The 17,421-nt window shown below is 42.2% G+C and overlaps 1 protein-coding gene across 3 annotated transcripts in view; it reads left to right on the top strand.

Annotated features, from left to right (window-relative positions):
• UNC80 (unc-80 homolog, NALCN channel complex subunit) overlaps nt 1-17,421 on the top strand; it is a 126,812-nt gene that overhangs the window by 9,397 nt on the left and 99,994 nt on the right. For all 3 annotated transcript variants that reach the window (XM_053946992.1, XM_053946991.1, XM_053946990.1), the window contains exons 5-11: nt 2,348-2,471; nt 4,292-4,365; nt 4,834-4,973; nt 8,479-8,740; nt 13,520-13,654; nt 14,282-14,504; nt 15,536-15,676. In XM_053946992.1, coding sequence (XP_053802967.1) covers nt 2,348-2,471; nt 4,292-4,365; nt 4,834-4,973; nt 8,479-8,740; nt 13,520-13,654; nt 14,282-14,504; nt 15,536-15,676 — 1,099 coding nt within the window. The remainder of the gene's footprint in view (nt 1-2,347; nt 2,472-4,291; nt 4,366-4,833; nt 4,974-8,478; nt 8,741-13,519; nt 13,655-14,281; nt 14,505-15,535; nt 15,677-17,421) is intronic.

The following is a 17,421-nucleotide window of genomic DNA, read 5'->3' as shown; positions in this document are numbered from 1 at the left end:
AGTATTTTAGCAAGCTGGCAGAATGCTGCTGCCATTGGGAAGAAATTCTTCCAGTGCTGTGAACAGTCACCACAGCATCAGGCAGGCACAAAGACAAAAAAATACAAAGTAAGCCGTTCTTAGCCTTTGGGAATGGCAAAGATCTGTGGCCCCTGTGAAGTCTCTGGGATCCTGAAAGCTGCAGAAAGGATTATGAGCTTTAACTTGCTCCAGTGATTCTCAACCATTGCTCAGAAAAGCCTTGCTGGATTTTCAGGGATTCCACCATGGGGCTGCCACTGGGGTTTGTTGTTGTCATTACTAATCATCTTGATGCTAATTACCAGGACAGTGTTATAAGCATGGCAAAGGCAGTGGAGCATTCCTTTGTTCTGAAGTGTGAAGCAGGCTGCAGGCCTCCCGTCTACTGGGGTTCCTCTGTTAATTTTATCCTGAGTGCATCAGCTTTGCAGAGTGATGTGATGAAAAGACATTTTCTTCATGCTCTGACTCCTGCCTCTGGGAGGCTGCCATTTAGCCTTTGTTTCCAGCTAGGCCTCGAAAAAGAGCAGGTCCTTGAAAAAAGGACTATAAAGTCATGAAGTGATGGGGCTATCTGTCCTAATCCTGCCTTCTATGCTGCAACAGTTGAAGAAGGTAGGAAGGAACAGGAGAATAAAGGATAATCTTTTGATTAAGGCAGGTAAAAGCAAGACTGGAGAACTAGATGCTTTCTCTACTTCTGCTACTGAGTTCCTGTGCAGTAATGTTTAATTTATTTAGCCCAGATTTTTCATACTTGTTTACTAGTTGTTTGTAGGCTACTGGGACAGGACAGGAAGAAACACTGAATTCTTCCCAGCACTACACATAAACATGCAGGCTGCCATTTGAATAAATGGAATGAAACTGGGGGTAGACCTTGGCTATTAGAGATTGGAGTTCCAGTCTTTTATATAAATCTGGCATGTTGTGTTCAAGATGGGGTTAATTATAGTACCTCAAGTTTACCTTGAAAATATTTGAGATCTCTGGAATACTGTGATGATGAACATTGAAAAGCCAATTAAAATATGCACATTTCTGTCATCAAAACAAAGTGCAGGAAAGGAGTTAAATGAGGCATGTAAATGGTTCACTAAGGGGATGTTGTCCTCTCTGTGTCTTCTATGTCTCAGGGGAAGAACACTGCCTGCTCAGATAGCCAAAGTACTACATGGGCTCAAGGAAGATGACACATTTGCATAGACAGACCTAAACTATGGAATTCCTGGCTTCTGGGAGGATTTGTGCCTTGAGCAAAATGTTTCTAAATCAGGCTTTGGGGGCTGCAAGTAATTCTTTAACTGCGTAGCTGTAGGTAGAAGTGTTGGCACGTCACCGCAAGCTGGCAGTGCCAGTGAAAATGCAGTGTCACTGCTAGCAGGTCTGAAAGCCTTGCAAGTTGCTGTTAGTAGAAGCAGTAATTAAAACCAAGCTTAGTTTAAGCCAAGCTTGTGAGTCGATTATGATGAGAGAGCACTAACAGAGGGTAGGGAATAGAAGGGCTGGAGAGCTACAAGCAGTGGGTTCCTGCCATTCCTTTAGCTCTGTCTGCATCATCCATTCCAAATGCCAAGGCATCTGGGGCTGTCTCAATAGGGGAGTGCCCAAAACTGCTGTTACTGTTTGTTTGCCACGTGGGGGTAGCTGGGGCTGTACTGACATCTGTCTCTCCTGATGTAGATCTGACATGAGGCCAAGTAAGTGCATAGCTGTGCCTTGATCCTGCTAAGATTTCCTTGTGTACTAATTTATATGATTTCAGCCTGTGTAAAAACAGTGATAGCACAGGTGGAAGTGTCTCTCTGTAGCAGTGTCTCTCTGTATTGACAGAGTTCAGGTGCTAGCAATGCTAATGGTAACACAGTAATGTATACCACAACTTCATAGTAATCTGTTACATGTTTCCTCAATTTCTAAGTAATGCTTTAATATTTAGTATTCTTTGGGGGAAGAAGTTCAAGTCTTAGAGTGCAAATCCTAATGTTGAGCTTGAATACTAAACATAAAGTAGTTATGTATAATTAAAAGGGATATTATGTGACAGGAATGGCCTTTTCTATTACAGCTTAATGTCCAGGGAAAAACAGGGTTCATTGACTAGGATAGAAACTTTGCTTGAAAAAAGCCTTTGTATATTTTTGGACTGAAATTTCCCTGTGATTTTTTTACTAGCCATAATTGACATGTATAGAGCCTGCTGAGTATTGTCAGTAGCCCTTGAATTAGCATATACTGACTGGACAACTGCACATGCTATCCCTTATTTCTTGTAAGAAATGACAGGCTTTGCAGACTGGAAACAACATTCTGTTTTTCTCTTTAGGAGTCTGACCTGACGTTCCGGTTGGCTAGTGGCCTTGTGATTTGGCAGCCAATGTGGGAACATAGGCAGCCTGAAGTCTCTGCCTTCAATGCTCTTGTAAAACCCATCAGGAACATCATTACAGGTCTGTGACTTTGCTGTGGTAGTGGAGCTCCTGGGATCTGGGAAACCTTTCCCTTTGTTTGCCTGGTGCTGCCCTTCTGTTCTGTATTTGAAGGAATATGTTGATCTGCAGGAACTAGTCAAACCTTAGAGTAGTTTAAAGTTGTTTCCCCTCAGAGTCAACTGACATTTGCATAGTAATTAAATAAGAGATGGGAGAACCATCACAAATAGGAAATTTTTAACTTTTCAGTGGTGTTATTTCTGTCAGCCTCATGTAATTTCTGTTAACCTTATCTTCCTTAGTTGCTGAGAAGGGTGAAGACAGTATCTCACAGCAGGCTGACATGAGTGAACAAATCTTTCCTAAAATGGCATTGGAGAAAAATGAACAGTGAGGAGCACACAGGTGGTCCTGCTATTTAAAATTTGATTTCCAGCATGTTACGAAACTAGAAAAGGTAGTTTTGAGAGAGTGCAGTGAAGGCCTAGGTTGTAAAGTCACTTTTGGATACTGGAAGTGGTTGCTTTTCCTTTGTGCTTCAGCCATAGTGAGGTTGGAGTTGGATACTTAGGCTTCCAAGGCTTTGGCTTCCAAGTCTTTTTGTCTGGCCTAGTCCTAAAAAAAAAAAAACATTTTTACTGTTGTTTTAGACAATTGTTATTTTATAATTCCTGCAAGGTGGTGAAATGAAAGTGAGCAGGGTATACTGCTGCACCATTGCTTCTAGTTCTCAAAAATATGGATCTGTAATTTTCATCATAGTGAAAATGTAATTCACTAGATTAGATTTTTCTGGTAACAGGTCATTTTGGATGTCTTATTTTGTTCTGAAGACTCTGTAGACCTACGGGGAAAGTCCAGAATTAAAAAGGTTCAGGTCTTCCAAATGATTTAAAACAATCTTTTACATCTTGCTCTTTGTCCCTCTGCTTCAACTTCTAGAATTAAAATACAGTATTTCAGTTCTGGGAAACAAGGGAAATTAGTCCTAAGTTTTCTTTGACTATTGGATTTCTTTTTTTTTCTATAGGTCTATGTGTGGTCAGAAAATCCCTAAAAATAGTTTCAGAAGTAGAGTCTGGAAGGAAAATGCTCTGTTATGCTTTGAAAGCTTTTTCAGCAGGACAGAAATACTAATTGGAATGAGGTCTTTCATGTTTAGGAAGATGCTGCTATCTTAGCATTTTCTCAAATGGGAAAAAAGAAAAACAAATTTACTTAAATTTTCCTTCAAACAACAAATAAAAAAAAGTAATGAAGAAGCTTTGCAGTATTTGTTTTGCAGTCAGTCTGATTCAGTCACATCTGCACAGCTTTCAGCAGGATTTCAAGACTTGTCATCCTAGTTTGTGTGATACCCTTGGTCTGCTGCAGCATTACAGGTCAAACTTTGTGCGAGAGCCATGTATTTCCTGTGCTGAAGGCATTTGGCAGATTGGAAATCACAGTACACTTTGAGTGATGTAACCTAGAAGAGGACCTGAACATATGTAAAAATAGGATGCAGAACTCCAAAATAAAAGGCACTGCTCTGCACAGGAAAACACAATTGATGGCAAATGGATTTAGAATTAAATTTATATTAAAATTTTATTTTAAAGAAATAGAGATTTTTTCAGTAGACAGTGTTGTTGACAACACAATGGAGAGAATTTAAAAAAACTAACCCAGTCCTATTTTCTTTTTATGGCTGTGACTAGTGCCTAGGAAGTTTGCAGCAGCAGATAGATGGCTGGTTTTGTTTTCTGGTTTATCCTTTTGTTATAATACTTTATAATAGGTACATTATAGTGTAGGAGGCATTTCCTGAAATGTCCTGCTTTGACTTCTTTCCTCAGCCAAGAGAAGTTCTCCCACCAATAATCAGAGTGTGACTTGTGAATCCCCTAATCTGGACAGTGGACGTACTGAGGTAAATGCTATGCTAAGAGCTGTCAAGCTTGAATAAGGTGCTGAGGGAGGGGGGGAATAAATGTAGAAAGAGAACTTGCAGTTGCCACCCTAAAGTATTTAATCTCCAGAAATTACAGTTATTCACAGCTAAGGCTCCCAATCTTGTTTGCAGTGGAACCAAAGGGTGTGGGGTATATCTATCTGGATGTCCTTGGCCTTATCCTGTCTTATAGGATGGGAGCCTGATCTTGTCTATGGCAGGAGGGGTGGAGCCTGATTTTTAAGGTCCCTTCCATCCCAAATCATTCTCCTGGGCAAGAGAGCTGTACAATGTACAACATACCCTTTGCCTGTGTGATGCCTTGTATTGAGAAGTCCCAGGTTTGATCAGTCTTTCCTTGTCTAAGCTCAAATTGCAGTTATAAAACTAACATGGGAGATATAAAGATGTTTGTATACCTGTTTTCCTTTTTGTAACTATCCAAAGGGACTGCAGGTGGTCTGTGAGACAGCACAGCCAGATCCTGGACCTCCAAAGGCTTCTGGTTCAGCATGTCACCCTGGAAATTCCTTGGAGGGAAGTGTATCCTCCCAGACCTCCCAGGAGAGAAGTACTGCACATCCCAGGTACAAAGACCTTCAGGAGAAACTTTGGCTCTTGTGATTCAGTAGTGGAGGTCACACAAGTCCATCTTGCATGCACTTTTGTCTGCATGTGCTAAGGGTGCTGGAGGTTGGTATCAAATTCTTAATTCAACAAATCTCAGTTCTGGGTGATGAAAAAGATGGCAGCACTTGTTACTCAGTGCTGCTTTCTTCAGAGAAGTCTCCAGCTGGCCTCTTGGGACAGTTTCTTTGGTCTTTTCTAGAACGTTGGAATTAAAGACTCAAAAAATAACCCTCAAGTTCACCCCTTCCAGGCTAGATTTAGCTTCAGGTAACTGGTATATTATCTGGCTTCCTTCTGACTAGATTTTCTTTCCCCCAAGCAAAGAATTTCTGCAAGCCTGTTTCCAGTGCCTTCATTATGCCTCCTTTGCATCCTGCTGCATGGCTGGCTTTAGACTACTGACCCAAAGGAACAGACTAACAGAGAGGGACAGCTATGCAAACTTCCAGCTTGTCCTGCAGTGTTCAGGTTCTGGTTTCCAGCTTGGCACTAATAAATTCATCTAGATTTGGGCACATAAAGGTAGAAGTAGATTTTCACTTCTCACTTTTCCAGAAGTGCTGAACACTCAGTAGTGCCATAAAGTAAATCAAGCTGATGAGTATTTTCAGAGATTTTGGAGAGGGAGGGCTGTAATTTTAAGTCTCTATGGATTTAGGAGTGTCACTTGAACACCTGAGAACTCTGGTCCTGTTGCTTATCTCTTTTGAGAAATGTCATATCCAAAACACTGCAGTTTTAAGAAATGGCTTCATTACAGTGACAGAAATATAGGATGGAGTGACTTTATGAATATCAGCTAGGAACAGCTCTGATCTTTCAAATGGGAGCTCAGGGTATCCTTTCACTGATGCAAAGGAAAAAGCTATTCCTTAGGCTCTCATCCCATCAGGAAGCTTCCTTTGGGGTTTTTTTTTTTTAATCAAGCCTGTTGTCAGTTCTGGATCTGTATTTAATTTGTATTAATGTGAGCCAGTACAACTGAAGGTGGGGACAGAGCTGCCTTTCTGTGTGTGAACACTACTGCTCAGAGTGCACAGCTGTAAAAAATAAGCAGCCTTTTAAGAAGACAGAATCAGGTGATCAATTTATCAAGCAGGGTCTGGGTGGTTGCCATGGGGATGAAGCTTCAGACAGGCTTTGAAGAGAGCATCATTATGCCTCCTCATTTGCAGAACTCATTGATGAGTTAAAACTGTACAGGGAGCTTTGGTTGCCAAGCAACAGATAACTGTGGAACAAATGTTGTTTACTCTGCTTACCAACAGCCAAAGTATTCCTTTGTCCTTGGCCAGGGGTTGAAGGAAGGCTGTGTTTCCACTTTCCCTGCAGTCACAGGCAATCATGAGCTGATTATACAAGCACTAGATTTTCCTCTAAATGAACTACAGAATTTGATTCCTGGTCCTCAGAAACTGTCTAAACAAATGGCTTGTTCTGATCCTAGCTGAGTGTTGCTCCTCCACGCAGTGTAATTCTCCACATAGAGATGATTCAGTTTAATCCTGAAGCAAATAAACCACAGCCCTTTATCCAGCTGCTACCTTGAACGGGCTGCCTGGGAAATAGACTTTGCAGGAAGGACTTCAGTTACAAATATTTCACAAGGAGAACATGCCTTGCTCCAGCCTGTGTCCTGCCTCAGGTTTGCCTGTGCCACAGATAGGGGAGCATGAGAGGCTGTTTATTTAGCCCCATACACTGCTCAGGGTCCTGCAGAGCAATGCATCACCTTTCACAATTGCTACTGGGATGACAGGTTTTATTTCCTTTGCTGGGATACTTTGAGTGTACTTCTGGCTTTTTGCACTAGACCTATGTGGCACAGCCTAAACTTCGACAAAACCACCCTGCACGTCAGGTTTATGGGGAAAATGTTACAGCATATTCCCATTTCATGTTGTTTTCTTTCCTAATTCAGCTTTTCATGTTTTTGTGACAGCTCATTTCAAAGTTGTCAAACTTTGCAGCCTTTTTACCTGGAATACAGCACTAGGAGGGAAACTTTGAGTCTGTGTATTTCATATAGTGTGGCATGTGCTGATGCAGTCGCCAAGTGCCTCCAGCGTTGGCTTGTGGGGCTGGCAGCAAACCAGCTCTGCATCCATGTGTTGATCCAAGCCCAGCCTTGACACCTGCTCCCTGTTTCCAGGCATGTAAGGTGGAGCAGGGTTCGTGTGATTCCAGCTGGTGTCAGTGTTCCATGCACACTTCTTTCTCCTTTGCCAGTTCCATGCCTGCCTTGGAGGCACAGGGCAGAGATCCAGCAGAGCACTTCAGCACTCAGAGGTCCCATGGATCAGTATTGCTGCTGTTCCCTAAGGCTTTCCTGGACCACGGCCTTGGACCCATTTGTTCAGCATGTGGTGGCGATGGGGATGACCTGTCCACACTGTTTGCATGCTATTTTGCAGCGTTGATAATAAAAATGGCTTTTAATAAAAAACAAAACACCAGCTTGATGTTCTTGTGATGATTCTCAAATGCCTGAGAACATAGTGCCTGAAAGTACTCTTCATTTTTATAGAGTCCCAAAATACCAGAAATAAGTAGGTCACAGAGGTGTGTTTCTAATATAGAGTGGAAACTTTCAAAATGTGTATTCAGCAGACAAAAAAAAAAGAAAAAAATTACGGAGTTCTTGCACCACCCACAGGATTTCACACCTTCTCTTACCATGTGATTTTCATTCCTATGACTCCCTTTCACTTCCTTCTTTCTGACAGATTGTCTCCTGACAGCTAGTGACTGTCCAGAGGGTAGATCAGGCCAGTTGTACTCTGCTGGGAGAAAAGTGGTATAAAAGATTAGGGATAAAAAGTTTGGGGCAATTCGTTGCAAAAACATTGGCTGTGAATGACATATAGCTGCCTTTGAAATCTGAACTTTCTAGATTCTCATTTTTGAAGCTCACTACAGATGTCTTGCTTTTGTGTGCACTAATACTTGGGGAATTCCATATTAAAATCCATTGGGAAATTAATAGGGCAATAAGATTACAGTGAGGGCTTTTAAAGGGTGCTTTTCTCTAGAATGCCTCAGCAAAGAATGCCCATAATGGTGAATTTTATTTATATAGGAATCAATTTAATTAGCTTAAAAGGTTAACTAACTTAGCTGCCTTGCCTGCTTTTTCTTAAGTAATGCCTGATATGTGCAAATGTAAACCATTCCTAAATATGTGTTACTAGTATCAGAGCTGCAGATGCTCAAGGGTTGCTTGTTTCCTGCTGAACAAATTACTCAGCACAGGTACTGGAGGCTTATCTTCAGCTCAGGTTTAAGAAAGCACCCCTATCCAAGAAACCACTTAACAGCTTGTACTGGAGTCCTCTGGGGATCTGAAAGCTAAATATCCAGTTAGGTACCTTAATCCCAAAGGACTTTATGCAGAGAGCTGAGTATCTAAGAAGGCCTGAAGAATCTGAGGACTAACATTTCTACTGCTGCTTTTTGGAACAGGGTGTCCTTGGTGATTCCACCGTGCCAGAAGTCTCGCTACGCCACGTACTTCGATGTGGCTGTGCTGCGCTGCCTGCTGCAGCCGCACTGGTCCGAGGAGGGCACGCAGTGGTCACTGATGTACTACCTGCAGAGGCTGAGGCACATGCTGCAGGAAAAGCCAGAGAAGCCGCCCGAGCCTGAGGTTCCCCCTCTGCCAAGGCCTCGCAGCAGCTCCATGGTGGCTGCTGCACCCTCTCTGGTGAACACCCACAAAACCCAGGTGAGCAGTTGCTGTCAGTAAGAAAAAAAACGCTGTTATGTTGATGCTGTGAGGTGATTGCTGAACAAGTAGCGACGGGCACAGCTCTGGTATTGGCTCACTTGCATGGAGGTCAGCTACTTGCATTGATTCAGAAAAAGACCATGAGAGCATTGAGCGCTTTGAAGGCAGAATCTGATGCAGAGGGTCAGAGCTGGTGACTGCTGGAAGCTGGAGTGTTGGTTTGGGGTCATTAATCTAGGGTGAACTGGGATAACATTAGTTTTTAACGTGAGAATGTGCTAATGCAGTTGCCAGAAGAAATGGTTACCGATGCCTTTGCGTTACCATGTAATGCCAGGACCCACTGAACTGCTCTGGTGTACTCCCTCAAATGGGAGAAAAGGAACTGTGTTTGGTATGGGACTGCACACTTCAGGCAAACACTTGTGTTAAAATATGGAATTAGACTTGGCAAACAGTGGCAGTGAGCAGAAGCTCTCCGTGTTGTTACTTATTCCACTGTTATTCTTACATAACTTTTATATTTGCTAAAATAATCTTAGTAGAGAAACTGTCCTGATAGGTGTCCAGTATTGCTCCCTGTTTGCTGGACAATGAACCCTGTAATCGTCTCCTTAGTGCAGTAAAGATCTTTGTGTTTAAGCTTAAACAATTGTTTGTGTTGTTCACCTGTTCTAGGGATAAAAGGGGAATGTTGTTGTGGTTTCAGTTAATCTCCTTGTGGATTTGTGCTACTTATAGGTTTTGCCCTCTTTTCCTGTCATGTGCAGCAAATGCTGATTTACTTAGTTGATGGAACTGCCTTACAAAATTTAGCAGGGTTTCTATTTTTGCCATCTGATATTATGACACATTCAAATAAAAGACCTGTTCATTTTGCTATCAGATGTCATTTTTTGAGTTGGAAATCTCAGAATTCTCAGTGTTTTTCCTAAAATTGCTGCTTTAGGGGCTCTGACAGATTTTGACTGGAAGGAAGGTGAAATATCTTTTCCCCACCAGACCCCAGATGCTCAAAATCTAGAAGACAAGCATAAACAATGTAAATATTGCTACTGTTATTCTTAGATCTCAGGACTTTATAGACATTTTTACAATTATTATGAGAGCTGGTGATTACTTGTAGTTCTAAAGGCTCAGCAGCAGCAGTATTGTTTAAATTGTATTATACTTAAGTGTAATTTGTACAATATGTTTCATCCCTGTAAAAGCTTGACATAGCTCCATTAAGGCCAGGCAGTCAGAATTACTATTCAATCTTAATCTACCTGTGCGTGGAGATTTTATAGGATTGCTTTGTGTGTACAAAAAACCCTCCTTCATATCATCTGCTAGAGGGAAAATTGAAATACACTGCTGTTGATGTGTTTCACTATTTCCATGCACGTACTGTCCCTTTGCTCTTGCTCATTACAACCTGGTTGTTTTGCATATTAGCAAGTTTAGCTCCCAGTGCAACAGGGAGTGCAGTCAGTGGTTTGCAGAGGCAGTATGAATGAGATTGTCTTCCATGGGCACTGGCTGCACTAGTGTTGCCCTGGTTCTTCTCTTTGTGCTGTCAAACCCTTCCTTCCTTTCACAGCCTTGGCTATGTCTTGCTTTTCTAGGTTGTTGCACTTGCAGAAGACTCCACTGCTCTTCTCTAATATTCTTTTAAATCTGTTTGGCAATTCCACTGAGTATATTGTAGCTGTTAATGTGAGGACTCTGTCCAGGGCATGCTTCTCTCCAAGGCTGGGTTTGATTGCTTTTGATAACCTCTGTGTCAGTCCAGTGTATTTTTGCCATACTTCATCAAAATAGAATCCTGTTCCAGGGTTCCAGTTTGTTAAGCAGAACAGCTGTGATGGAGGAAGTGAAATAGTCTTTCAGGCAGCAAAGCTTTCAACTCATGCCCCCTTTCTTTACAACTTTGAGGACTGAAACCTGTGCAACACACAGAAGCAGCTGGATTCTGGTTCATCCCAGCCAACTGTAGGAACTTCACTGCTATTCTTACATTAAAGTCTCACCAAACCAGGCTCTCTGCTAGTTCAGAACAGAGAATGCCACCTCCCAAAGGCTAGGATCTGTCCTTTCTGTTAACACAAGGGGTTGTATGCTGAGGCTTCACAAGCTTGTCTGACACAAGGTTATGCTAAAGCCTGTTTTTTTCAGTCTAGACCTGAAATTCCTAACACAGTGTCATCATTTCTACTCAAAGGTGGTCAATAACTTCTCAAAAACATTGGCATGCTGTGTTTCAGAAGGAAAGATATAAAGTTGCAGGCAAAAACTGAGTAAAGAACACGTCTGCTTGCAAATCACATCAAGGAGCAGTAGATTTTTGTTTCTATTGTTCTAAAATCAACATTGTTTCTATTGTTCTAAAATTTACCAGAATAACCAGTAAACTGATGATCCTGCACCTCCCTGAGCCTCAGCAAAACTCTCACGCTTCCTGTTGGGTCTGTGTGTGTAAAATCACATCTCGGATGTAAGCTTGGGCTGAAGCAGTGGGGATTGAGAGGACATGAGGAATATCCTCCATGTATTGCCCAGTAAGCTGAATAGCAGAGTAAGAAAAGTTTCAGTGCAGCATTCTGGCACTCCTTGCTGCGTGGGAAAAGGGGGGGTTGGATGGAGTGTGAATAAAGTGAATGCTGTCTGCCTCTGAAAAGTGACTGTGGTGTACACATGTTTCAGACAGGGCAACATGTGATAAAGGAAACCTGTATGGCACCTGTATGCAGAGAGAATTCACTGTTAGGGCAGGTGTAGGACATGGAGCCTTCAGACATTCACAAGCTGCTACAGTCTTGCACTTCCTTTGCAAGAAGTAAACTTAAATTAATCATAGCACCAATGCAGCTGTAGTGTAGTGCTCACTGCAATGCTGATGGAATGCCAAGAGTCTCAAGTGTGATGTCCTGAGAGCTGAGAGAAGTACTAATGAGCTGGTACCCATACAGTCATGCAGGAGGAAGATAGTATGAACAACAAAATCTGGAGGAGCAGCCCCCAAACCCAAACTATTTTGCTGTCTTATCTATGTTATGCTTATGGTAATTGCCATGTAGTGTACTGCACAGAATAGCCATGTTTTTAATCACTCTTCATCAGGAGTGATTCATTAAAATGCATTGTATACCACACTGTAGATTTAAAGTAATTCTGTAATTTGCTTCTCTGGTGTTGTTTGCTTGATACCTACCCTGTGCAGATTTCAAAGCTGGGACTGTGTCTGTGTGTTTGCACGGCTTGTGTCTCAGTAGGCCCTACTCTGTCTTTTGGTGATCATAAACCACCCACTAAAACACTGATTTAGTAACCAATGTACAAAGATACTTAATCCAAATCAAATTAATACAATGTTTCATAGCCAGAAGAAGTCAAAGAGCTATGAAAGCTAAGGAAAAAACTATATGGAGTACTTGCTGGCCTCACTGTTGGGAGTGACTGGGGTTGAATCCTGATTTACTGTGTATCCTCTGAATCTTTAGTCATGTATGCAAAGTGGTGGATAAGCATATGTTTGTACTACAAACAGTGGTGAAGAGGAGCCTTGCTGCTGTGTGTCTCCTGCATTCTTGTGCTGATAAAATTAAGAGGGAGGATTCAAGGGTAGTGTTTGATTAGTCTGAAAAGTCTCTGAAAAATGTGTGATCCCCAGTATTTGGTACTGCAACCACTGTAACTGGTGTTAGATTTCAGCTGCAAAGATTGTCACTGGGTTCTGCTGGACCTTGTGTGTAAAACTGCACACTTGTGGACTACAGAAGCTGGCTCTTCAATTTGCAGTCTGCCTAGGCAGATTCTAAACCTGTCATAGTGGTCATTTCATCTATCCCTGACATGGCTCTCTCTGCATTGAAAGCAAAAAGGTGTTTTAACATGACCCACTTTGCAGCATAATTTTTCTGGTGGGACAGCAAAGAAAAAGAGCATTCAGTTGGAAAAAAGCTGATATTTAGGCAGATGAAAATTACCCTGGGGGGATTCAGTTAGGTCAGCTGCACAAACATCTCATGGAAGGTTGGAATTAGGTCTTTATTGAGGGCAGATGGCTGGAAGCTGAGTTTGTGCCAATTTCCTTCTTTGCAACAGGCAGGTATAGCATGTTGTTTGATGGTGAGGTGAGTGAGCTCTACTGAAGCTGGGGTGAGTGAGCCTCATGGTTTTTGCTGTTGTAGGACATTCTGTGATAGAGAAAGGGGGGAAATTTCATTTGAAAAATGATGGCTGGGGAGCCCTATTGTTACAACAGAAGGATGTTTACTGATTTAGAAGTCTTAGATTTCTTCGGCGAGTAATAAATTTTCTGAAAATCAAGTTTCTTGAAGGGACAGTGCTGCTTATTGCAGTTTAGTTCCAAAATATGTATTTAAATATGTGTGTTAAGGGCATAGATCTTAAATGAAACACTTTGCAAAGGGTAGCCATTATGATTGCTCATGGATGTAAATCAAGACCTCAAAGATATCATCACTTACTTGGAGTCATACCTGGGGTCAGAATTAAACATGTTCTTCCATACCACCGGACCTGGCTGAGGTTTTCCACAGTGTGCTGTACTTTTTTCCATTGGTGACTGTAAGGTTAGACAAAGTAAATAATTCTAGAGGTTTCTAAACTTTGTTCATTTATTTTTTGTTAAATGTGTAAACTTTTTTGTGTAATGAATTGGAGGTCTTTTTCTTCTACAGTGCTCCTGTGATACTTCTAGGAAGTAGCTCCTTTTTCAAAGCTAGTTATCCTCTATTTCTCCTTGTGCTTGTCTTTTTTTGGGAGCTGCAGGATCTTACAATAAAATGTAATGAGGAAGAAAAGTCACTAAGCACAGAGGCATTTTCCAAGGTTTCACTGACCAACTTGCGCAGACCAGCAGTTCCAGATCTCTCCACAGACCTGGGGATGAACATCTTCAAAAAGGTGAGTGAAAGAAAACTGCACTTTAATTTACCTGTGATTCAGCACCTTAGTGTCTCCCTAAGTAGCTGCTGAAGGTCTGCTCAGACTATATATTCATGAGGTCTGCTTGGAGTATATATTCATGCCATATGTGAGATCATCATCCCTTTTCATTAGAATTTATTCTGTATGTTATTATATTGGTTTTTATATGCATATCCCAAACATAATGCTGAAGTCTTTATTCAAGTAATTGTCCTGATGAAACTGCTTGAGAAGGAGGATGCTCAAACAGTGCTGAATTGTAAGTGCCAGTGCTCACTGTAGTTCCAACTAATTCAGTGAGTTCTGTTTTTTTTTTTACCTCGTCTTAGCTCTGGGTTTCCAACCATCCATTCCATGCTCAAAGAATATTATAAAATTATCCAAGGGCATCCATCCCAGCCTCAGGCAAGACTGAACTCCTTCAAATGCTCGCAGGATCCCAGCATGCAATTAGCTTCTACCATGGGAAATGGCCAGGATAAAATGCTCAGAGTGCAGAGTTATACTTGGGAAATACGTCTGTGTTATCCTTTCCCCTCAAGTGGGTGTTCTCCATGCCTCAAAGCTTCTTAACTGCTCCTACATGTGCTCCTCTCCCTGCAGTTTAAGAGCCGCAAAGAGGACAGGGAGCGCGAGCGCAAAGGGTCGATTCCGTTCCACCACGCCGGGAAGAAGCGGCAGCGGCGGATGGGGGTGCCCTTCCTGCTCCACGAGGATCACTTGGATGTCTCGCCCACTCGCAGCACTTTCTCCTTCGGCAGCTTCTCTGGAATTGGAGAGGACCGGCGTGGCATGGAGAGAGGAGGGTGGCCAACCACCATATTAGGTGAGATATTGCTGTGTCTGCCCCAGGTCTGGTGTCGCTCCTGTCGTGAACATTCAGAGAACACCAGGGGCTGTTTCTTCATCCAGTCCTTCTGTCACCCTGCATCCTTGGTTCTGTTTGCAGCATTACACATCTGTTTGTAACTGCTCACAGCAGACCTTGAATGACTTGTACTTCAGTTCACTTTTTCCCTGAAAACTTCTTTACTGGAATAATAGCTACTGTGGGAACCTGTAGCTACTCTCTTCCACTTGAATACCGCTTTTCCACTTTTCCTGTGTGATAGCATGTGTTGCACAAGCATTGCATCTTCAAATAGATTCAAAGAATTTTTTCATTCCCTTCTTTAAAAGAGAAATCTTTGGAGAGGCAACAGTATCATCAGTATGACAATTATTTCAATTATGACAGCAGGATGACAATTGTTAGCAGCAGTGTCATTAGTATCATTAACAATGTTGTTCGTATGCCAAAAAGTTCTATTCACAGTTTTCCTGGAGTGCATATTGGATACAATATAAATAGGATATTTTCTCAGTGAGGCTTATACTGTCTTGATACTGCAGAGGTACAGTGTTTGAACCTAAAAATTTGCTATTTCAAGTTTCTAAGTTCACTAAACAGTATTTTTTTCTATTCTTGAAGAATTTCCTTTGCCTCTGCACTCTTCATTCTACTATACTTATTTTTGGGGGCAAGGGGAGAAGAAATTAAATTCCTATAGCATGCCCCAAAGGGGGTGGAGTGCTGACCAGTCTTATTTTCTTGAAGGTCTGGTGGTTAAGAATGTGGGTGCCAGCTAAATCAGCATGTGCTGAGGGGAAGAGCCTTGCAGAGAGTTTGGGTCATTTTGTCTCTATATCAATGAACCCACCTGAGGGATCCCACCACAATCTTTGGTTCTGCTTCACAGCGTGATGAAAAACCTTGATTTTTACAGACTCCAATCCTTTAATTTTTAACCACAGCTGCTGTCTCCAGCCACCCCTCATGTAGCTAAACAAAATCTCCGTTTCTTGTCGTCGCCCTAGGGAAGTTTACCAGGAGGGGAAGCTCTGACACAGCGACGGAGATGGAGGGGCTGAGCGCCCGGCACTCGCACTCCCATCACACGCTGGTCTCTGAACTGCCAGACCCCTCCAACAGCCATGGAGACAACACAGTCAAGGAAGGTAAATTTAACACATCAGGACAGGTGTTTCACTAAAATACCAACCCCAGAAAGTGGAAGGAAGCGTTACTGTTTCTACATGTATGTGACTAATTGATTTTTCCTTTTTTGTTTCTGTATCTCTTGAGGGTTTTTTTGCACTGTGAAGAAAAATGTTTCAAACTGTTCATGTTTATCTGGAACAGTTGTTAAAACAATTGGTGGCCATCAGTAGGGAGAAGGCATGGTTTGAGGTTTTCTTGCCTTACCACAATACAGCACAAAAGTGTGAACAGTAGCTTGGTATTGCTATCTTAAATGGTTTCATGGGGAATTTTGTGATATTTAATGCCTCTATGCAGTCAACAGCTGCTGGATTTTGCTGGAAATCACAAGGTTTTTTTATTTAATTCTCCTCGTTTCAGTTGGAGGTCTGGCTTGAAATTTACTCAGTCTCCCTGAGACCCCTGTGTCTTGGAGGCCTCTGGAGAAATGACAATACCAGTGTGACTGCAATGGCAGAGACAATAGATGGGACTCGTGATAGGGAGGAATCCTTCTCTTATCTCTGCCTGGGATTTAAGGGACAGGGCTAATGGCACATGTCCCTGCCCTGGTGCACATCTGGGCACATCTCATCTGTGACTGCCCCTCTTCATGGGTGCATGATAGGTGTGGGGCTCTGCGGGTGGAGACGAACAAGGACCTGGTTCATCCACCCTGGAGGTGTGGCAGAGGTTAGGTTGGCCCATGCCCTGTGTCAAGACTGCTGCTGTAAAGAAAACCAGATGGGTCACTGTCAGAGGAGACTTCCTTCTTAAGGAACAGAAAGACCAATGTGGAGATCCAGCTCATTACTTAGAGAATTCTACTGCCTCCCTGGGGCCCAGGTTAAAGATGAGAAGAGAAAGCTTTCTGTTATCCATTATTGAGTTTTCTGGTAGGTAGCAATGAAATTGCAAGAAGTCCCAGGCTAATCAAGAGAGACTTCAGGGTTTTGGGATGTTTGGTTAAGGTAAGAGGGACAAAAATAATGTTCTCCTGTAGCCTTCCAGTCATAGGAAATGATGAGGGAGGGCAGGAAGAGCCAGAAGATGGCACCTGGCTCTATGCCTGATGACACTGGTGGAATTTTGGGGATTTTGATCATGAATTGATTTACATGACACCAGGCCTGTTGGTGATAGGCTACTCTTGACCCAAAGGGGGAAAAGGATCCTTGCACAGGAGATATCAAAGCTCACTGAAAGAGCTTTAAACTGGATTTGAATAGGGGAATGGTCAGTCTTGATGATCTGAGAGGTCTTTTCCAAACTATGTTTCTGTGTAGGATTTGAATATGGATTTTTGTTACCCATTTCAAAACAAACTAAGCAAAAAATCAGTGAAACAAAAAAATTTGCCCTTGGATGCTCATCATTTGGCAGCTCAGGAACAAAATACCCTAATGCAATCTTTATTGTTATCGTCACAATACAAATTTCAGTGAATGCCATTAAAAAGTCACTCTTGCCAGAAAGAAATTCTCTGATACAAGCAGCTGATTCCTGCCCTGATCCTTGACCAAATTGTGGCCGAGTTCACAGTACTGCTGTTGGCCTTAGAACATTCTCTTAATTCATAATGCCAGTTCAGTGCTAGCACAACTGCACAAGCTGTCAGGAAATGTGATTGCCGCTCTGGCGAGTTGCTGTGTGCATAATATAACCACTCCATCACTGAGTCATTGCTTATTAAATGTATTAGATGTCATTAGTTCATTAATTA

Source organism: Vidua chalybeata, chromosome 7, assembly GCF_026979565.1.
Source record: "Vidua chalybeata isolate OUT-0048 chromosome 7, bVidCha1 merged haplotype, whole genome shotgun sequence".
Taxonomy (NCBI): Eukaryota; Metazoa; Chordata; class Aves; order Passeriformes; family Viduidae; genus Vidua; species Vidua chalybeata.
Note: the sequence above shows the minus strand (reverse complement) of the source record. Positions and strands in the feature narration are given on the sequence as shown.